Source organism: Macaca mulatta, chromosome X (genome assembly GCF_049350105.2).
Source record: "Macaca mulatta isolate MMU2019108-1 chromosome X, T2T-MMU8v2.0, whole genome shotgun sequence".
NCBI classification, from domain to species: Eukaryota; Metazoa; Chordata; class Mammalia; order Primates; family Cercopithecidae; genus Macaca; species Macaca mulatta.
The window spans coordinates 108,527,741-108,550,845 of NC_133426.1; the positions used below are offsets into that span (position 1 = coordinate 108,527,741).

General features: G+C 41.2%; 1 protein-coding gene and 1 long non-coding RNA gene across 29 annotated transcripts; one reads left to right on the plus strand and one right to left on the minus strand.

Annotated features, from left to right (window-relative positions):
• Positions 1–1,497: 1,497 nt before the first annotated feature.
• ARMCX2 (armadillo repeat containing X-linked 2) lies at positions 1,498–6,324 on the minus strand. 27 transcript variants are annotated; one of them, XM_077987757.1, is made up of 6 exons: positions 6,108–6,324; positions 5,648–5,730; positions 5,308–5,380; positions 4,690–4,797; positions 4,291–4,363; positions 1,498–3,933 (listed from the first exon to the last, which is right to left on the minus strand). In XM_077987757.1, exon 6 carries the CDS (start codon positions 3,804–3,806, stop codon positions 1,908–1,910), a length of 1,899 nt encoding a protein of 632 aa, XP_077843883.1. In that variant the 5' UTR covers positions 3,807–3,933; positions 4,291–4,363; positions 4,690–4,797; positions 5,308–5,380; positions 5,648–5,730; positions 6,108–6,324; the 3' UTR covers positions 1,498–1,907. The 27 variants fall into 27 exon arrangements, with proteins under 27 accessions (XP_077843883.1, XP_077843884.1, XP_077843894.1 ...); XM_077987758.1 differs by having other exon boundaries at positions 4,287–4,363; XM_077987768.1 differs by having other exon boundaries at positions 5,308–5,368; positions 6,108–6,135.
• LOC114674673 (uncharacterized) lies at positions 6,163–11,202 on the plus strand. 2 transcript variants are annotated; one of them, XR_003725797.2, is made up of 4 exons: positions 6,163–8,755; positions 9,989–10,122; positions 10,371–10,447; positions 10,582–11,202. It is a non-coding gene; the product is annotated as an uncharacterized LOC114674673 (long non-coding RNA). The 2 variants fall into 2 exon arrangements; XR_013413031.1 differs by having other exon boundaries at positions 10,371–11,202.
• Positions 11,203–23,105: the final 11,903 nt, after the last annotated feature.

Below are 23,105 nucleotides of genomic sequence, written 5' to 3' on the forward strand. Positions count from 1 at the left end.
TAACATGTTACTATTGTTTTGAAAATAGTTTTGACCTTACTGTTTCAGGGACCTGCAGTAGCCCATGGACTACACATTGAGAACCACTATCATACAATATGATTCCAATTTTATGAAAAAAATACACAGGGATGTATATAATAAACATCTGAAAGAATTTTCACCCAGTTTTAATTGTGTGGACTTTTTGACTGATGCAATAGGCCCTTACATGTAGTTAATGTCTTTTCACGCCAACATGGACGTATATAACAATTTTTAAAAAATGTATTTTTAGTAAACAAATAAGAATTGTATATATTTAGGGGTAAACATGGCATTTTGATATATGTATACATTGTGGAATGGCTAAACCAAGCTAATTAACGTATGCATTTGCCCCATATAGTTACCTTTTGTGGTTGGAACACTTAACATCTACTCTTTCTGCAATTTTTAAGTATACAATATACTGTTAACCATAAAGGGTGTCAGGAAAGCAGACTGGGTTTGGAAAAATCTCTGGGACCCTCCCACTTTCTCATTGCTTCAGTGGGCCAGGGAGGGGAGGGAGGAAGGTATACCTGCTCATAAGTGAACTTGGGAGTGGGGATGGGAACTCCCATCAAGGCCTCACCAGTGCTCTTCTTCTAAAAGACGGCAGACCTAAACCTCTAACCCTAGGAAGTCAACCACTGCTCTGTGCCAAGAGTCATTCTTTCTGCAACACTGCTTTTTTCTCACCCCAAATGGTGACTCACTTTGTCATTGTGCTGTCTCCTCAGTTGCCCCCCAAAGAGGGCTCTTCCCTCTCAGGACCTGAATGAGGTTACACAATCCTTCAGCTTTGTTGATCCACAGACAAGCGTCTTCGTCCTTCTTGTTCTGTTTTGTCTCTTATCATCATCATCCACTAACAGTTCCTTTAGTCACCACCCCACTTCACCCCTCATCATCTCTTGCTTGGCTTATTCTAACTTTCTAATAAATGTCCAGTCTCCAACATAGCTCCAATCCATCTTTCATATTGCCACCTATTTTTCCTTTATTCAAAACTGTTCAGTGACTTGCATAATGAGACAGGATATATTTCAATATTTTGGCTTGGGGTTCAGGATCTTCCTCAAACTTTCCTCACTCTGAATTTTCACATTTATCTCTCATTATTCCTCTTCCCATGGCTTCCATTCCAAGCAAACTGGCTACCTTCCTATCACAGGAACGGATTTCTCACTTCCATGCCTTTCTCCAAAGCATTTCCCCCTCCTGGAATGCCCTTTTATGTTGCCCTTCAGGGCTCGGCTTAAATGCGCCCTTCCTCCTTGAAACTTTCTCAGCAACCTCTGCTTCATTTAAACAGATCATGTATATTCGACAAAGAGCATATGCCCAGGTACTGTTAGTAATCCTTTTGTATTTATTTATTATTATTATTTTTCATAGATCTTTGTATATATCCTTTTGTATTTATGTACCTTATCTCTCCAGCTGGGTTTTAAATTCAAGCATTAGAACGACTTTTTGTCAGTTGAAACATACAACTTTATTGATGATACACAAATGAAGTCTTTGGTGGATAAATTGAAGTCAAAACAAATAATAGAACAGTAGGCCATTCATAATGGACAGGTTTACTGTCAATTCAGAAGAACCAGTAAAAATATTTCCATCCAAGCAGCACGATTGAAGTCACAAATATGTTTTCAGTACAAGAGGTCTATTTATTTGGTATTCATAAAATGGTTCAGCTTAAAGCTGGTGACTGTCACAGATAACATCACTCTGGATGATACATTATTCAACACTGGCAGCTGAAAGGATTCCTTTACTACATGAGCAAGTGGAAAAGCAGTAACTTTCAATTTTCAACACTTCCAGACTGCAAAATCAAGAAATTTCTTTCAAGTCTTTTGACAGTACATAACCAATCAGAATTTGTTCACTAGCTTTATAACTTTCACTTTCACTAAGAGGTCATGGTGATTTGCTAAGGCTCTAATTTTCTTAACACACACTCCAGATGTAGTGCATAAGTAAAAAAGGGAACCCTTATTGAATTCTCTATAGTTAAACACTTCTGCTCTGAGATTGTCATAGATAATCTCAAAAAGAGTAAGGGCATTAATAAGGATTTCTGATTCCACATAAGAATTATAGAGGGAACTAAATGATGCTGGCACTTGGGTACTGAGAAGTTTCTTCAACATATCTGGATTTTCAGCAAAATTTGAAAGTATTTTCAAAATCTCAACCTTGATTTTTCCACCTCCCTGAGATAGCAAACGGAAAAAGTTTGCAATGGAATTGACAAGCAGGTGCTGGTAGTCATTAGTAATAGTCATGTTTGTTAGAAATTTTAGTCCAACTACTTGAACTGCTGAGTTCAGGTTAGAGGCCATGATATCATCCATCACTTTATTCATGTACACCTGAAGCCGGCCCTGATTTTCATAATTCTCACTCAGGTTATTCATGGCCATTAAGGCTTTTTCTTTAATGTGGGGATCAGTTTTGTTGATCATGTTTGCAATAATTGGGAGGCCTCCCAATTTGCGGATTGTCTCTTGATTGCATGAATAATTGGCATTGTTGCTCAGAGTGAGCAACGCTACCTGTTGGATGAAAGGATCATCAGATTTCTGAAGCAAGGCAAGGACCTTCCTGAGATCGCGAACACCCAGAATCTCATCAATTTCATAAGGAAAGGGGCGCTTCTGCATGGCAACGGGTCTTCTTCCCCTCCCTCTGCGCTGGGTTTCGGGCTCAGAGTCTGAATCTGACTCTGTGTCAGTCCACCCGGACTCCCCTTCCTCAGAATCAGGGACCTCTGCCAGGAAAGCCTGTCCGCCATTGGCAGAGGCTGCAGCAGCTGCTGCAGCCCCATCTCCAGGACGGAAGCCCATCCCCAGTTCGTCTACTTCAACCTTGCTTTTCTTGCCCTTGCCCTTGCCCCCATTCCGGGACCTGGTTACACCCTTGGCTCCACCTTTGGGTACCGCTCCAGTTGCTGATGTGGCTTTAGGTATAGCCCCAGTGTGAGCCCCAGGGGTTGCTTTCTTGGCGGCTGATGTCCCAGGAACCACCGCTGTTCTAGGGGAACCAGAAGTTCCAGGAGACTCCGCAGCCCCAGTAGGTGCTGCAGCCCCAGTAGGCGTTGCGGGCACAGGAGCCTCAGCTGCCTCAGTAGGCGATGTCACCCCAGGAGCTTCAGATACTTTGGTAGGTGCTGCTACCCCAGGAGCCTCGGTCACCTCAGTGGGTGCTGCTGCTTCGGTAGGCACCACTGTCCCAGGAGGCACCGCTGCCCTGGAAGTCTCCGCTTCTCTGGGAGCTTCTGCCACTTTGGGAGCCCCTGTCATTGCATGGGCTTCTGCAGCCCCAAGGGCCTCTGTCACCCCGGGAGGTGGTGCAATTGTAGAAGCCATTGCAGCCCCAACTATTGATTCGGCCTTAGGCCCAACCCTGGCTCCATCTGCCTCTTGGGCCTGACCGCCTGCCCCACTCTGAGCCTCAGCGCTGGATGCAGCTGGGGCCACTGCCTCAGCTCCAGCTGTGTCCAGAACAGAGGCTTCATCCTGAGCCCTGTCCTCTGCTTCAGCGCGGACTGGGGTTGGGGGACTGAATCCTGACCCAAGGTCGATTGTGAATCCGGCTCTTAGCCCAGCTCTAGCCCTGGCTCCAGTCCCAGCCACAGCCCGGTTTTTGGGCTTGGCCATTCTCTTCTTGGTCTGGTCTCTTCCCCTGGTGTATTTGTAGACACAGTACCAGGCACCAGCCCCTATCACTATCCCCGCCGCTACACAGCCAGCATCCCGAACGCGGCTCATGGTGCAGCTGGGGTTATTCACTGATCCAGGGCGTGGAAGTGGCTTGCTTAAGGTTAAGGGATGCCTGCTCCTCCGGGTGAGGCTCTTCAGTTTAGGCTTACAAGTTCTGCTGAGGCTTAGGCAGGGCCTAGGGGTAAAGGATAAAAATGAGGCTTAGGGCTCTTGCTCACTTCGTGTCTAACCAGTTTTACTTAGAGAAGAGTTTAGGGACACAATGCTTGCTCGGTGGGCTAGCACCCAAACACAGGTGTCAAGGCCTGTGTTTGCTGATTCACAGACCTAGTTTAACGTTTTCTACATCTTCAACCTTAGCCTGCTCTGCCAATGCCTACAACTTGCAGCATCTAAATGGGGGGACGAGAGCCAGTACAGACATCGGCAAAGCTGGTGGAGAGCTGGGAAAACAGTAGAGACCTCAGATACTGCTATGATGTCCCACTCCCTACCCCCAAGGTCCCTAGATGTTGCTCATGCACATACCAACCTCCTGGGATCAAGAGTAGTTTGCTTTTCTCCACTGTAGCTGCAGTTGCACAGAGCCCAAAAGGAAGACAGACCTGAGGACAGATCAGAAAGGGTGTTTTTGAGCCTTTGGTGGACAAATTCTGGTTCTTTTCCTGATTTGAAACCCTGTGGGTCAAAAGTTTTCCCCCTCTCAGGGATCCTTTTTTCCTCTTCAACCTTTCCTCCCCCAAATATTAACTAAGGCAGATGCCACGCCCCTTTCTCTGCACCAAAAAGAAAGGGCCCGGGGAAAGGGGCAAGGGTGTCTTTTAAGTTAAAAGAGAGAAGATGCAGGAGGAGCCTCTGGTCCCATACTCTGCTCTGGTCTCTGCCACACCCACACCTGGGGGCCCCAGACAATTCCAACCCCAACACTGACCTCCAAAGATTCAAGGCTGTTTCTCCTTACTTCAGTTCAGTTAGAGATTCATCCTAAGGACAGACTGCAGAGCAGAAATATAGCCTGTCGCCGTTAGACAATGAAAGCCTGGTGGATGGATCAGCACCAGGACAAGGGTCTTAGTAACTGCCTTTTCGTATTCGCACACCAGAATGTCAAATGATTCTACCTCTCAATTCCTTCAACTCTTCTCACCCCACCCTCCCTTCTCAATCCTCCTCCTGCGCAGGCTCCCCAGGCACTCAATCTCTCCTTCCGCTTTGCCCCGCCCCCATCCGCCATTTCTCCGGGACACACCGCCACACCCCTTCTCCTCCAACGAAGCGGGAGGGGAGCGGGGCGAGGGCGAGGGTGCAGCAAAAGCCGGATGGGACGCGGTATGGGGGACTCCTGCCAAACAATTCAGTGTTCCCCTCCCAGGATCACCTGTCTTTCACTACCCAGCCCCTAGGCCTAGGATTAGCCTGCAGAAGAGGGGCCTCAACGTCTGCCTTTTCGGGTTCAGGGTTGAGATTTTCCACGATTTCTCTGTTATGGGCTTTACCTCCCACTTTCCACAAATCCCCCCAACAACCGCCATTTCTCCCGCCTGCATACCCGAATTCCTTTTCCAGGACTGAAAAGACGGGGGGTGAACGGCTGTGTGGGCCGGAGGTGTCTGGAAAGCAGTCTGCGAGTTAACAAGGCGGTTTAATACCAGATTCTCTCAGGGTCCCCCCCACCCCCACCTCCCGTGAAGCCCAGACAGCGCCAAACCCGCCATCTCTCCAACAGCAGCTGGTACACCCATTTCCCAGCACTCCCAAAGCACAGAGGGTCGGCTGGGTGATGGGAGGGTGCGGGGGCGGTGGTGGGGGAGGTCAGGGTGGGAGTGTACGGCCCAGATTGTTACCAAATTGCATGCCCCACCCCCGCCTCCTGGTTACCCTTTCCCAACCTCTCCGCTGGCCTTCTATGCGCTGCCACGTTTATTTCTCTTCCCTCCTCCTCTCAAAACAGGACGGGATGCGGGGTGCGGGCCTGAATGTTATAAACAAAACCAAAAACACTGGCTGGACAGGAAGTAAGCGGATTCTTCGTAAACTCTATCAAAAGTCTTTTCGTTTTCCCCTCCCCCTTTCCTCGCCGCCCACCAAAATGAGCCGCGTCTGAGCACCTCAGGTCTGGAAAGCCGGCCAGGAGCGGGGGAGACCGAGGCACCCGCGGCCTCCGACTCCCGCATCCCTAGATTACCCCATTCAGGGGTCCCAGACTGTGCCCACCCTCGCACCCACCTGCCCGAGTCTGGGAAATTTTCTCCTCCTCCTCCTCGCCTGGGTTAAACGCACGGCAGCGAGCTGCGCAATAGAGTTGGTACCCAGAGGAGGACGGGGGACGGCGGTCAGGGCTTTAAGTACCTTTGCCCACGTCAGCTCCTGGTCACGTGAGGACTGCATCGCCAGTAAGCTTGTGTCCCCAATTTCCACTCCTACCAAGAGTACGAACCCCCTCCTTTACTTCCATTCCCATCTCCCCCGACCACATCAGGTCCTGTCACTCATTTTTTTGTCTTTGTAGTCCGGGAGGCCCAAAGTAGCCCCTTCTCCCTGCTTTCAGAATTTGCCTTTCTCTGGTTACCTGGGAGGGGCTGCATCTTCTCGGAGGGCTATTGAAAATTTTTACTTTTTTGTTGGGGAATTGTTTCATCCTTTTCTGGGCTACTGGACACTCTTCCATCGCTCCACTTCTAGTTCCTCAGCCCCTAGTCCCCAGGATTTTCCTTGCAGTTGATGCCCTGTTCCAGTATAGCTAAGGGGCAGAGTGTCAGAAAGGTGACAAGGAGTGGGAGTGGGGTCTGTACTTCTGGAATACTCCTGTTTTGCTTTTAAAACTATCATCATACTTTATTTTTATAGTAAAAAAAATTCAGTAAAACAAGAATTCAATGTGGGAAGTAGCAACAAAAAAAGGGTGGGCATGTTTTGTAAAGAAAAAAGGTTTCCTGCGTCCATTGGAAAGCACCATTAATTTTGGTTAATTTTTACCGAATAGAACATGAATTCTTTTGGCCACATAGGAAATAGTTTTTAAAATAGGCTAAGGTATTTGAACATCTAAAATGAAATATTTCTCAATAAGATAAGCGTATTTCCATATGATCTGTAAATTGATCCACAGAGAGCTGTTCAGTTGTCCAATCTTATTTATTTTGGACAAATAATGTGCTACTTTTTTCTCCTTCTGGGATAGCTTTTAAGTTGCATAAATAAATGATCCTGTCTTGTTCTGTTACAGAAACACATTTATTTAATATTCCCAAACCATTGCTGACTGCTGTGTGTGAACCTCCTGTAATTTGATGGCTGTAACCATGACAGTTTTGAACACCTGTCTTCGGATTAGGTTCCTGTTAATGATTCAACTCTGGGAAAAAGGAAAAGCTGTGAGGCCAAGGAAACTGAGTGTGGTGGGTGCAGGGTGGTCAAATTCTCCCTGCCCTGTCAGGAGGAGGAGGGAGGTGCTGTCTCTCTACTCCCTCCCATATACCAGAGCCGCTCATCTCCTGCGTTCAGGCACCTGGCTCAGTTGCTCACTCCCAAAATATATCTGGACAAGTGACCAAGACGCAGACCTGGTTAAATGTCTTTGGCTCCTTCCGTCCCTTCCCGAAGTTCCCAGAGGTAACCCATTGATGCATAGAAAGGAATGCTGTTCTTACCTGACCCTGCAGCTGACGATTTGTGAAACCTGTGATTTCACAAAAAGGTTTTTGTGATCACACAAAATGTGATTGCTGGGGGAAGTTCCCAGGCCTGACTGCTGTCTATCCTTATTCGTGGTTACCAGTGAACCTTGCTCCAAACACTGTCAGCTACTACCACCTGGCCTAAGAGATGCAGCCTCCTGGGCCTCTCACTTCTGATCTCCTTAGCTCCAGGGGACACAGGAAGAGTCTAGCCTTGCTGCAAGGTTACTGCCTGCCAGTGCACATCCACCTTGGTGTCCTCTCAACCAAATGTATGCCCAGGGAAAAATCCCCACTGATGAGCCCAGAGTAGGTGTTCTCACCCGGTCAACTCTGTGGACCACCTGAAATTGCATTCACCTGCAAAGTTTTGTTTGGGATTATATGTGTGGCTAAATGCATTTTTTTTTTTTCAGGAACAGAGATCATCGACCTCATCAGTTTCTCAAGGGGTTGGTAATCCCCACCCCACAAAAAGTTAAGAGTTAATACAATGGCCAAGAGGGTCTGTGTTATGTATGTATAATAGTCCAGATTAGGAATCTTGTATTTTGTTCTGGTAATACAAGTAATATATACTAGTGGTTAAAAATATTCAAAACAATAGGAAATATATAAAGTATACAGGGAAAGAACCTTGTGTTATCTTTTCCACTCCCAGCCACTGTCAACCGTTTCCAACTTTCTTTTTAGACACATATTAGTAAGTGCGTTTGTGCTTATTAATCAAGTTCCAAATTTTTGTGATAGTCTTATTAATTCTAATTTAAAGTGATACCTTTGGCTTATCTTGGTATTATATATAATCATTTGTAAATGATGAGTTTTCATTTCTTCCTTTCCAACATTTATGCCCCCTTTTGTTTCTTCTTCTGCATGAGTTGTTCTTGGTTAAATTAGACATAAACAAAAATATCCTTAATCTGATGAAGAATATATCAGAAGTTCTTCTGATCTGGCAGATTTGTCCCTCCCTGTGGTCTGCCAAGATCACAGAACTTAATGACTGGCATTGACTAGAACTTCCTTAACAGCCTCCTGATCTTGTTCTTGAAGTCAGTGGGAATGCCTCTTTTGTTTCATTATTTAGTATAACTTTTATTGTTTGGATTGAAGTATTTTCTTTTTTTTTTTCAAGGCTAATTTCACTTATGTTTACCAGTCTGTCTCTTTCTCTCTTTTGCACGTGCACACACACATGTAGTACAAAGAAATACTATCAGTGAATGGAGGCAAGTCGTTAAGTTCTGTAATCTTGATAGACCAGAGAGAGGGATGAATCTGCCAGATCAGAAGAGCTCCTGATATCTTCTTCATCAGGTTAAGGATATTTTCTTTTATATCTAATTTAATTCATCTAAGTACGACTCATGGAATTACATATAATTATTTACTACATAAATGAAGTTCTCTCCTATTCCTATTTTACTACTTTTTTTTAAAATTAGGAATGGTGACTTATTTTATCAAATGCTTTCATTGTGAGGTTTCTTTTCTTCTTTGGTTTGCTGTTGTCAGGAATGATGTAGACAGGCCAATGTCCCTGTCATTCTTCTCTTCCTATAGTTTATTCTCAACACATCCAGGCACATGTCCCTTGTTCAAACTCCCCACCCACTTCCTGTGTTGTTTAGAGGAAATACAAATGTCCTTATTACAACTGACAAGGCCCTACCCTATTCAATCTTACTACTTTTCTGCCTAATCTACTTCTCTCTCTCTATCTAACTCACCCTGCTCAGTCATCTTGGCTTTCTTGATGTTCCTGGAATATACTGGACATGTTCCCTTTACAGAGCCTTTTCAGTTGCTCGTCTTCTTGCCTGGGATGTATTACCACCACACATCACCGCACTTAGTTAGATCCCTCACAGACTTCAGATCTTTACTCAAAGGTCACCTTTTTAGCGAGTCCTTCATTAGTCACCCTTTCTAAAAGTTCATCCCATCTTGACTTTTCATATCTTCTTTCCTGCCATTTATTTTTTCTTTAGTACTTATTAATAACAATATACTATATGTTTTATCTTGTTGGTTGCTTGTCTGTTTCACAGAATGTAAGAACTATGAGGTTAGAAATTTAGGTCAACTCTATTCACTGCTGTAACCACAGCATCAAGAACAATGCATGGCATGTAGTAGGTGCTCAGTACACGTGCTGAATAAATGAATAAATGAATGAATGACTTTCTAACACTGAACCACCTTTACGTTCCAGAAATAAACCTAGTTGGTTCTGGCATATCATCAGATTTGTAAACTGTCAAGTGATTACCTAATCAGGATGTTGTCATGGGACAAGATGTAGAAAACTTAAGATTGCTTTGAGTGACATGTGCAGAACTCATTATGCAGTGAGAATTATCGTTTATGATATATGCCACTTAATAAAAGTGAATCATTTTTCTTGAATGAAAATAGTTCTTTAACATTGTTCAATAATAAAAATGCATGTTTGTATAACAAAGAATAGAATAGTGTTAACAAGAAAGTAACAGAATCCATTCCTACTGTTTCCTTTCCTGACATTCCCTCCCTCATCTTCATTTCCAGGTATTTTCAGGACTGCAGAGATGAACATTAGTGAGTCCAAATAGAAGTGGTGAAGGGAGCAGAGAAGAGGATGGGCCTGTTTCCCAGAGAAGTAGAAATGACCAGTAGCTCAGGAGAAGATGCTGTTTCTTCCGGTAATCAGAGAAAGATGACACATTTGTTGTGTGCGCAAAGACTAAAAAGAAAACGAGTGACAGTGCCCCGCATGGTGGAGGTGGTGGGAGGGAAGGCGGGGAGTAAGGGACCTTGCAAATAATGGGAGGGGAAATTTGGGACCCAGACTTACCAGTGAAGTGGCTTCACGTGACCAGGAGCTGATGTGCTGGTGTGTTGGTCCAAATAGCGGTTCCTGCTCAGCTCTCAGCTCCCTATTTCCTTAAAGGTGGTGTGACTGTGGCCTAAGAAGGTGGAGGAGGAGAGGGAGGAAACCCATCCAGATCCTTGTAGGTTGGTGTGAAGGTGGGTGTTGATTGGAGACTCCTGAAGTCCGGGTGGAAGGTAGCAGCACAATTTTCAAGTTAGGAGGCACTTCTCTGTTTCCCCAAGGGGACAACCTGAACCCAGGCTTGTTCTCATTTTGTGACTTGTCAAAGGCAGGGCAGTGTCAGCAGCAGAAATGGTTGACGTTGGTGACTTCAGGAGGTGGAGGGAAGAAAGTGGTTATCATGTAGCAGAGCGATGGAGGACTGTGAAATAAGAGACAGACTGACAACCTGCACCCTGAACAGGGAAAGGTCTGGGTCTGGACGCACATTCAGATGTTGGTGCATCCACTGAGCACTAAGTCCAAATTGTCTCCTCTTTGTTCCTGTCTGGTTTTCGCTTCCGTCTGTCTGTGTCTGCTGCTCTGTCCATCAGTGGTGGGTTTTCCACGCAAAAGGAGGAGAAGCTTAAAGGTTCATTTCCTTCCTCCTTCCCCTCCCCCTAAACACTCAGTCCCTACATCCAAGTTGACTGCGGCTTCAAACTCCTGCTCTCAATGTGTTCTCACTAGACTAAGGGAGCACCCCTGAGACATTCACAGTGCTGTAGCATGGGCGGAGCTTAGAACTCGGACTTGATAGCAGTGGGACTGGTGATTCCGGCTCGTGCCTCGTACTACTGACTGGCCTGTGGTAGAGAGCAGAAAAAGAAGAGACCAGCTGATTTGAAAAACAATAATCATGTCTACAAAAGTTTAGAAAATACAGAAAACTATAAGAAATAAAATAAAAATAAGCCACCAAACAATTACCACTCCTTGTCTTTCCTAAGTATGTGGATGTGTGTATTTAACATTATTGCAGTCATACTGTATATGTTGCCCTGAAATTATTATTTTTTCAGGTGCATTGCAGGGTATTATTTTATTAGTTAATGAAAATGCTTCATAAACATCCTATTAATTAATGTTTCATAATAACAAAGCGTAATAATCATAAACTTACCCTTTTGCTGCCCTTCATGAAGCAGGTATGAAACGTAACTCGTATGTGAAAGAATTATTAAACATCTTTATTTTCATAAAAAAGCCAGTCCTCTGTAGATTCCAGGATGGCAGAACATCCTATCACAGGGATTTGGGGGTGGTGCCAGGTCCCCGGGGTTACCCATTACCAAGGTATTGGGGAGTGTCTTTCTGTACTTGTTATAGCTGTGAAACGGGTCATCCATGTTTCCATGAGCCTTTCAGTGGGCCAGTGAAGCAGCTTGTGTGACATGCTTGGCATAGAGGGGACAGGAATTTGGTGAGACTGGGCATCCTGGATAGGACTCAGTCTCCAAGGTATGTCACATGGCCATCAGCATTGAATTTCTACTGTATTCTCTGGGTTGTTGGGGAGCAGGGCAGAGGTCCCATCTGCTCAAGGAATTCAAAGGCCCCTTTCTTTCTCCCTTCAGTGGTGGTGGTGGGCCATTTTCTTTTTAGTGTGAGGGAAATCTTTCACTCCTCGAACTCTGTTCTTCACAATGGACTTGGGTTTCTGGGAAATGGACTCTGGGAAGTCCTGACATAAACTTTCTCTGAGGCAGGGAAGTGCAGAGTTAGCTTGACTGAGAAAGGGAAAGTGGAAGTGGAAAACATAAACAGAGACAGAAATGAAATATAAATTAGTATCCTGGTGTCTTAAGTGGGGTTCCCTAGAAGCAGAACCAAGAATGGGGATTCTTGTGAAAGTGGTTTATCGAGGGAGTATCCTTAGATGAAACCTATATGGAAGTGAAGGGAGCAGCATAGGACAGGGGAAGAAACTCAGCATAGATATGATCCAGCTGAAGTCTAGCCTCAGCCTGAGTCCGGGGGACTGTGGAACGTGAAGGGCACCAGGGAAAGAATGCACCTTGAGACAAGGGAGCCAGGCTTTTATGCCCACTGATTTCAAGACAGGATGCATGAGTGGGTGGCGGGGCGGCGGGGGGGAGTGGGGGAGGGCGGCGGTGTGGGGTGAAAGAAGAGAGGTTTTAATTCCTCAGGTTTTCTAGACATGGTGTATCTGACAAGGGCAAGAGTACGAATCTTCAGCAGCCAATACTCACAGCAGGTAGGGGATGGATGCACTGGCCCAATAAATGGAATCTGGAGAGGGCATCAATAGCGTCCACTGTAACTAGCCAATCTGCATTCTTGCAATGAAAATGTACTTCTTATCTATGTGTCCCATCCCCACCAGAAGGCCTTAATTTCAGCATTACTAGCTGTAGAATCTCTTCATGTGTGCAGTCTACTAGGAAATGACCAACTTCTCCATTAACAAAAGAAAAAGAAGAGAATGCTTGTGCTTCTCTGATCTTCTAGTGGTTGTCTCAGAAATACCACCCTCAGAGGCTAGTTTTCTCTCTTTGACCTAGAATCAAATCTTCTCCTTCAATGTATGCATTTCAGAAAAGGACTACATAACATGTAATTTAGCACTTAGTGAAAACGTGTTCTACTTGTAATGAGATTAAAGGCCAGTACAAAGTTTGAGGGAAATTTAGACATAGGATGATTTGCTCTGGATAATTTAAAACAGATTTTGGCAGGTGTTAAAATGACCACCATACAACTTGTCTCTGAATTTCTTTAAATTAGTGAAGGAGTTGCTAAAGGAAAGGCAGGCATCATTCACTTAATTCAATCCAAGGTGATCCAAGCAAAGATGGAAGGGTATCAAGGCAAAGGGAGTTTGCCACCCTGACAAATGGACTGCCCATTAATCTAACATCCACATAGTAGCCCTGGGCTCTTGGGGATAGATGGTGCCTTGGAGGAATGTAAACTTTGAGCTTCCATATTGCTAACATGGAAGAAAAATTAGCCTTATTTATTTTTGTGGTTCCCTCACTCATTGAGTGTTGTCAAAATTTGGGAGCGAAGATATCAGAAAAGCAAGCCCCTCTACAAAGATTATTGCTGAGACACATATTGTCCCAGATTGCAAACTCATTTCGGGCTTAATGGCTCTGATGCTTCTGTGCTGTACTGGAGGAACAGCAATCTTTGTCAAAGCTGGAGTTGCTAGGCTTAGGATCCGGTCTTCCTGGTGCATTTCATGGCTGTCCTGTCTGGGGCTTGCAATATGGTTGAGAAAGTGTTGGAGTAGGATGAAGTATCTCCTTATTTAGGAGCCCTCTGATGCTTCATCCTCACTAATCCTTTCCCGGAACAGAGGAGGGTTTCTTTTATTTTATCTTTTTATTTTATTTTATTTTATTTTGTTGTTGTTGTTTTGGTTTTTAACAGGGGAAAAATTCCTGTCTTTTAAAACACAAGTTATCTCGCTCAACTTCACAGATAAGGCCGGAAGAGAATAAGTAAATTAACCAAGACTCTATAGACATTGGTGGGTCATTAAATAAGTTTTTTTTTCTCATTTTAAAAGTGTGTATCCAGTTAAAATAATTAAACACTGAGAAACAGTACTATTATTCAATTTACTCCCCTCTCCTGTCCCCAACCAGTTTCATTTGTAATTAAAAGTTATAACTTCTAACGTTGTAATATAACTAAATATTCTAGAACATTATAGGATACGATGTGAGAGTCTATAGAAAATGTTTCCATGACAAAGGTTCTCAATTCTCAGCTAATTGCCGACTTTATTCAATATGAGCATTTCTTTCACAACTATGTTTTCATAATTCAGACTGGATACAATGTAATTGATCAATAAGAAAACCTAATTTGCATTGTGCAAAGAGTGGTTGGTAACAATGTCATCAAAACCAGGAGCCATTATCAGTTGCGTTTAAAGCAAAAACCTTGAGACACACCACAAGATGCCTTTCGGTTTTGTTTATCCTAGCAGTGGGTGATAAATGTGATAAAAATTGATAAGAATGTATAAGAAACTTTATTTATTAGTTATAGAGCTCATGGTGATAAGGAAAATAAAAGACGTCACTCTTGAGCAAATATTTCTGAATTTGTTCATTGAAGTCTGTTTTATAGTTATACACTTATAGCTCTAATAAAACCTTTATTATTGAAATTCCTGCAGAAAACATAACTTTGTTATTGTGAGTTTCAACTTCTCTGGACCTTAATTTCACTTTCTCAACTGAAACAAATGTTTTTAGATGGGAATTTTGAAAAATGTAGGTTTCTTTGAAATGTAAATACTGCCTTAGAGGAGAGCAGGGTGTATGTGTGAATCATGTGAACCATTAAGTAACCATGACAATCCTGATTACTAAGTGGAGAAGTGCCTTTCTGTTATCTAGATTTACGGCCCCCAAGGAATTTGAGACTCCATAAACATGTTTTTCACCTATTTTAGTTTTACTTTAAAGGGTGAGTCTAGAATTGGCTCACTGGCTGACCATACAATAAAAATCAAATCAAGAAGGATTTGGGGACTCCAAACCAATCTCCTGTAATATGTGAACTTCCCATGTTGTATGTTACAGTAGATCAGATGGTATCTTGGGAAAAGGAACTCTTGTCTTTGAGCACCTGAATCAACATCCAGAAATGCCTCATCAATCTCACACTAACCCTGTGGCTTCCCACTCCTCTAGAAATTACAACATTTTTTATAAATCAGGGAGACAGTATGCTTCTTAGGCACTCTTCTTTCCTCCTGATGCCTGGCATAAAACCTTAGGGTTGCAGCCTCCAGATTCTTTTGGAGCATGAATAATAATAATAATAATAATAATAGTGAATGTGATGAAGCTTTCCATGAGCTATCTATTTCAATCTTCACAAAATGTCTCTGGAAATGGTATTAGTTTAGAGATGAAGAAATGGAGATGGAGAAAGGTTAAACAACTTTGCCAGTGTGCATACAGCTAGAAATTAGTGGAGGTAGTCTGAACTGTGCTCTTCACCCCTGGATTATGCTGCCTCTTAAGGCCAAGAGCCCTCAAAGGCCTAAAGAATGCAAAGGTAGTAAAGAATGGCAGCCCCTAGGCTGCTCCACCCCCAGAAACACAGACACACTGTTAGCAGGAACCCACCATAGTAAGGAAGGAAAGATATTGCCTCTGGGGGATTACAAAAGTCCTTTTCCACACCATGTGAGAAACTTTAGGCATCTGCTGTCTGTGCCTTACAGTTTTCCCTGTTTCTCATTTCTCTTCTCCATTTTCGTGGTTGCGTATCCTCTAGCCAGCTGATCCTCCCTCGAGTTTCTGAAAGCTGATGACACCCACATCTTCATCTCCCAGTGCAGGCCTCACACCTGAACTCCAGATCCATATGATCAACTGGTCACTGAAGAGCTCCCTTTGGGTAACTCACAACCTCCCACAACTCAACTTTTCTCAACCTGAACTCTTCCACTTTCTCCTCAAATACTTGTTTCTCCTTCCCTTCCTCCTCTTCTTCCTGCTTCTCCTCAAAGGGTTCTCACTCTCCATGACGGACACCATCAATGCGCCTCACTTCCCAAGCCAGACTCTCTTCTCTGCCTCACCCCCACATCCCATCTGCCATTGTCTGAAGGTTGGTGCCTCTCCAAACTTCATATGTTGGAACCTAATAACCAGTGTGATAGTATTAAGAGATGAGGCCTTTGAGAAGTGGTTAAGATGAAGGCTCTACTCTCATGAATGGAATGTGACTCCTTAGAGGAGAGGCTGGAGCAAGCTCCCTTAGCCCATTCTGTCATGTGAGGACACAGTAGCAAGGCACCATCTATGAAGCAGGGGAACCCTCACCAGATACCACATTTGCTGGCACCTTGGTCTTGGACTTCCCAGCCTCTAGAACTGTGAGCAATACGTTTCTGTTGTTTATAAATTACCCAGTGTAAGGTATTTTGTTATAGCAACCCCAGCGGACTAAGACACCATCCATGTACCTTTGAGATGTGTCTCATCAGTCCACTCCTACCAGATGCCACTCCTGCCTACTTTGCCCAGGCCATCTTCCTTCTGGATATCTGCAGCAGCCTCTTCTGCTGTGGGGTAGAGGTGGGGACAACTCCAATACACTGCAGTCAAAGACACCTTCCTAAAATCTGAGTGCTTCCATGTCTGACTGAGAACATCTCAATGTCTGGCTTCCCAATGTATTGGGGACAAGGTCCAATCAACCTTAATGTGGTAGACAGGACCTTCCACTGCCCTGCCCCTGCCTACTACTCTATCTTCACTGCTTTGGCCATACTGAACTTTTCTAAGATCTCTGAATGCATACTGCTCTCTCTCACCTCCTAGCTTTTGCACATGTTGTGCTTCTGCCTGGACATCTTTCCTGATGAAAGGGAAGTAAGGTCATGTCCCCACTCAACCTTGACTGGTGTGTTGGGTGTGTGCGTATTTTGCTGTCATACCTGAACAGGCAGTCCTTTGATTGTGTCCTCCAATCCAATTGTCACATCCATTGTGGCTGGGTTTTACTGGTTTAGCTTTCAGAGGAAAATCTTATTTCTGAATTCTTGAAGTGTGCGTGTGTGTGTGTGTGCGTGCGTGTGTGCATCTCACTGAAACTCCCGTTTACCAAAGTTATACATCTACTTTCAGTTCTTAAAAAATTGACCATGGGTGCATGATCTGTCCCATCAAACTAGGTGACAAAATGATTTTGTAATTTATTACCATAAGTAGATTTTAGTTCTTTGTCTTCGTGCAAGCATTCCTTTAATTATCCAGTATGCTTTCTCATTACTGGTCATTATTGATACTCAAGGGTATGTTATGATCTAATAACTCATACCTGCATTGTGTCAACATTGTCAGCCTGGGTGCCACTTTCTCCAGCTGATAATGACTTTTAAAGAACTCATACTAACTGTTTTTTTTTTCCTGCAAATTTACCTTTAGAAACTTTGACCATTGCATCTTTGAGTAGCTTTTTATTTTTATGTCTGAACCCTCTTCTTTTTTGCTTTCCAATAGGTACTGAAGCAGAGGAGTCTCCTGTCTTAAATACCTTGCTAAATACATGGCATTGTTTATGAATCTGATTTTCTTTGTGTTGGAAATGCTATTAGGCACAAATTCATCTTTATGTTTCTTTAGTTTTTAACATTCATAAAGGAAGTTTGGTGCCATCTTAGGCTGGCTACCAGTTAAATTCTACCTCTTAAATATTTATTTTCAGGTCAAGTCCCAGTTAATTCATTCTTTTTCTGCAATTATATCCTCATCTGGTTTAGATGGTGCTAAACAGAATGTTTTGGTTTCACAAGCTAGTAAAACAATGTTCTCATTAATATATTGGCTCTCCTATTTCTGATTAAAGTCTGTTATTTATTTAGTGATTGCTTAATTCAAATCTAAATATTTGTTTTCCCCATTTTCCAGATTTGATATTAAATTCTATGTTGTCTCTCCACGTAGACTAATGCCTGCTCTTGCTCCCAAGCAAGGATAACTCTATGTACTTATTTAGAAGCAGTGGTCTTCCAAGTGAGGTGTATAGTCCCTAATAGATGTATGTTTTTGTTTTTTATCTCACTCTTTCAGATGATTTTTAAGTTTTCTGTTTTATAATGTACATAACATATTGGTACAATGTTATACTTTTATTATTTGTGAAGAGATAAATACTGTATACATACATTGATGTGAGTGCTAATTTTCTTTTTTTTCCAATAGGGGCCTATAATAAAAAAACTTTTGGAGACCACTGGCTTAGAATATTAGCCAGCAGACTTGCATATGCTAAGACACAGCAATTTGCAGTATTGTCAGACGCTACAGTTTAGAAGGAATTGATCTCTGAGTAAAGTGTGCAGTGTATTCACTGAATGTTCTCATCCACCTTTTGTAAATTCTGGATTTTTCTTTTTTTTTTATCGATAACATCTTTAATAATATATGCACTCATGCTGTACAGAATACACTAATTACATTCAATCATTTAAGTATCAACCAATACCTACAAACTATATACGAATGCCTGGAATTTTTTTAGGAGAACGGTGAATGAAAGAGCAAGAGAGAAAGATACCAAATTAAAAATATACATGTATGATTATCAAAGTGAGACCCCATCTCTATAAAAAAATTTACGCATGCACATCAAGTTGTAATGAGTACTAAGAACAACAATGAAGAACGAGAGAAGAAAGAGACAGATAAGTTAATTCATGTAGAATGATCAAGGAAGTTTTTCTGCAATTACAGTGGTTACCATTGCAGGTTTTAGAATCGGACAGATGCCAGTTTTAATCCTGGCTCTGCATCTTATAGCTGGGTGTCCCATGGACAATTTATTCCATTTTTAAATCTTAGTTTTCTAATTTCTAATTTCTAAATGTTTATTATTAGGAATAAAAGCACATAAAAAACAAATTATAAAGAATCAAGCACAGAAAAATGATGAGACTGTATAATGAAATGGCTGTAAAAATGGAGACACTAAAACTGCCGAACTTATTAGACAATTCTGAAGATTAGAAGATAAAAATACATAAAGAATTTAGCTTGTCATGTGGCATATAGTTAGCCCATGGTAACTACAATTATTATCCACATCTTACTAAAGGAAAATATATATCATACTTGGGCATTAAAAAAGCTGTGAGACATAGTTTTTCAAATTATGCAAACACATAATTAAAGATTCAATTTTATATTAAATAATTCTACCTTTAACATTTTTAAAAGAGATTCCTTGAAAGCATGTGTCAAAAATCTCACATAATGCTTTCTGCTTCCTAACCAAAGTTTAGAGGAACTTAACAATCAAACTCCTAAAATGTAGTTATATTAAATAAACTATTTAAAGCAAGAATAAGCACAGCAGCTTTAACTTCTTAAAAATTTCTTAAGCATTTCAACTAAAAAAATCATTTGTCTTTCAAATACACAGGAATCTGTTTAGAAAAATTTTAACTAGAAAAAGTTGGAATTCTAAAGTAAAAAGTGCATAAGGCCAAAAAATTTTTCACAGCTTTCAATTTGATGTCAATTGGGGGGAAAAAAAATCATTCTCTGAAGTTTGCTTTTATACCATTAAACACTTACTTTTTATTACCAGCAATACAGAGCGACTCATTCAGGTTGAATCTTGAAGGTAAACTTTAGCTTAATTTTAAGTTTAGGCTAATTTTTTTTAAAATTATTATTATACTTTAAGTTCTAGGGTACATGTGCATAACGTGCAGGTTTGTTACATATGTATACTTGTGCCATGTTGCTGTGCTGCACCCATCAACTCGTCAGCACCCATCAACTCGTCATTTACATCAGGTATAACTCCCAATGCAATCCCTCCCCCCTCCCCCCTCCCCAAGATAGGCCCCAGTGTGTGATGTTCCCCTTCCCGAGTCCAAGTGATCTCATTGTTCAGTTCCCACCTATGAGTGAGAACATGCGGTGTTTGGTTTTCTGTTCTTGTGATAGTTTGCTAAGAATGATGGTTTCCAGCTGCATCCATGTCCCTACAAAGGACACAAACTCATCCTTTTTTATGGCTGCATAGTATTCCATGGTGTGTATGTGCCACATTTTCTTAATCCAGTCTGTCACTGATGGACATTTGGGTTGATTCCAAGTCTTTGCTATTGTGAATAGTGCCGCAATCAACATACGTGTGCATGTGTCTTTATAGCAGCATGATTTATAATCCTTTGGGTATATACCCAGTAATGGGATGGCTGGGTCATATGGTACGTCTAGTTCTAGATCCTTGAGGAATCGCCATACTGTTTTCCATAATGGTTGAACTAGTTTACAATCCCACCAACAGTGTAAAAGTGTTCCTATTTCTCCACATCCTCTCCAGCACCTGTTGTTTCCTGACTTTTTAATGATCGCCATTCTCACTGGTGTGAGATGGTATCTCATTGTGGTTTTGATTTGCATTTCTCTGATGGCCAGTGATGATGAGCATTTTTTCATGTGTCTGTTGGCTGTATGAATGTCTTCTTTTGAGAAATGTCTGTTCATATCCTTTGCCCACTTTTTGATGGGGTTGTTTGTTTTTTTCTTGTAAATTTGTTTGAGTTCTTTGTAGAAATTCTGGATTTTTCATAGCCCAAAGCACACCATATCAAATCTTGCACGATGAACTGCACATGTAATTAATTCAGCAATACATGATTAGTATCACAGCCCTACATTATTAATTAAATTCATAGTAAAACTGTTTCATTAACATTGACTTTTGGGCCTAATACTAAAACTTGCAATTAAAAATTTTCATTGCCTATGACAAATAATTATTCCAATTTACAAGATAATAAGACCCTTAGCATATCAAAAAGTTCTTAATAATGAGTTAATTTTGAAAATAAAACTAACAGAGGCTAGATGTACTCAAGCTAATGACTGTTAGACTTACTCAAATAGAAGGCCTTATCTATCCTATCAGCTTCTAGCTGATAGGTTTGTTCTCAGGTTGATGGGTTTACAGTTATTTGCCCTCCAAACAAATCTAGCAAGTAGTAGTACCACCAGTAGTTATTAAAATTCCAAGGCCACATTTTACCAAATTTGAGTTCTAATTTCTCTAAATTCTAACTTGCATGGTATATTTCCAATTACACTGATATTTCAAAACTACTAGATTTAACTATATGTAACCACTATTTATATAGGTAGAAATGATAATACCACACTTGTGAAAAGATGTCTTTATTCATTCAAAATATGCCTCAACAGCATTCATAGTTTTTCCCATTGGGAGAGTACAAATAGTTCGAATTCTCCAATTACTGCCTCTTGAGTGACAAATATTTTGTTTCTTAGAAAGAGGGCCAAATGATGAAAAAGATGGTTGTCCTTTGAAGAATATTCCAGTAGATGTGAAAAAATGTCATAGCCTTATTCAGTTTATTCTCTAAGGTGGTTTGTGATGTGTGTAGTCAAAAGCTGTCATACAAAATGATGGATCATTGTTTGTTAGTCAACACGGGTTACTTTTGAATCATTTGAAAAAGTAATCAGTTTTATTAAGTTATAATTTATCTACAATGAAATTAGCTATCTTTAAATGTTCAATTTATTAAACTTTGAAAATTGTATCTAGTAATGTAAAAACTACCACAATCAAGATATAAAATATTCCCATTACCCCAAAAGGAACTCATTAGCAGTCACTCCCCATTTCTCTCCCACCTCCACCCTCCAACTCTAGATGACCACTAGTCTAATTTCTTTCTGTATTGGTTGGTTTATTCTGCATATTTCATATAAATGAATCATACAATAAAAGGCCTTTTGTGCCTGACTTCTTTCACTTAGTATAATGTTTTCAAAGTTCATCCGTGTTTACCCTGAACTAGTACTTTATTCCTTTTTATTGCCAAATAATATTCAGTTGTATGAATATGCCATATGTTTATTTATCCATTCAACTGATGAACGTTTGAGTTGTTTCTACTTTTTCCCTGTTGTAAATAATGCTGCTATAAATACTTGTGGACAGGTTTTTGTGTTGTGGACATATGTTTTTATTTATCTTTGGCATATATTTAGGAGTAGAACTGCTAAGTCATATAGTAACTATGTTTAACATTTTAAGGGACTGCCAAATTGTATTCCACAGTGGTTGCACCATTGTGTATTCCCACTAGCAATATATAAGGGTTCAAGTTGTTCCCTTTTCTTTCCAACATTTAGTATTGTTAGTCTTGTAATTATAGTCATTTAATTTTAAATTTGGAGAAAGTAAAATTCCTCAATTTTAAATGAATTGCATAATTTTGCTGTCATGTCTAAGAATGTTTTCTCTAACCCAAAGTCAATACTTTTTTCTATGTTTTCTTCTATGAATTTTAGAATCTATATTTTACATTTAGACCATTTTGAATTGATTTTTTAATTATGGTGTAAAATGAAGGTCAAGGTGCTGCTTTTTTGCATATGGATTTTCAATTGTTCTAGCATCATTTTTTGAAAAGACACCTTGTCCCTCATGGAATTATTTTAATATTTTTTTGGAAAATCAATTGACCATGTAAATTTGTTTCTGTTTCTGGATTCTCTAATATATTCCATACTTATACCAATCCCACATTATTTTGATTACTGTATCTTGTTAGTTAAATTTTAAAATCAGGTTCAGCTGTGCTTAATGAAGATAACTTACTTGCTTTCCTTCATTACCAGACAGTTGTCAAATCCATTCTTATTTTTATCCTTAGGCAGCAACATTTTAAATCCAGGGACAAGTCAACCAGGCATGATAGCATGTGGGCTAAGCCAAATTATTTGTTCACAAAAGGAGAATCAATTTTAGCTTCTATTAGACATAGTCATTGGCAAATTTTCACTGTCTTAGTCTCATTAACCCGCTGTGGTCTGGCAAATCACTTATCATACAGTAGCTACTAAGTACATTGTTAAATGAATAAATAAATCAATGAAAGAATTATAGCAATTTTTTCTGTTTTTTACCTCCTACCACCATGGTACTACTGGGGCTGGAGGCAAGCTATTTTTCTTTATTTGCTATTTCTTGACATTTTCAGACAATGTCTCTTCTCATATTTTACACATCCTAGCTCCTTTGAATCCTAAGCCATTCGACTAAACCACCCACTACCCCTTTTCATTGTACTCATCTATAATTCTCCTGGTTGTTACTTCTCATTCACTGATGACTTTAGCAACTGGCTCACTGTCTGCTTTTCTCTACAATATTGTTTTCATTCTTAGTGACTTCAATTTCTTGTAAACAGTCCATCAAACATGTCTCATCTCCGTGGGTCTTATCCTCGATTCCACATTACCTAACTACTCCCGTTTGTCATACTGT

Coding starts and splice junctions, on each gene's coding strand:
- ARMCX2 (XM_077987757.1), bottom strand. CDS start 3,806: ATGAGCCGCGTTCGGGATGCTGGCTGTGTAGCGGCGGGGATAGTGATA.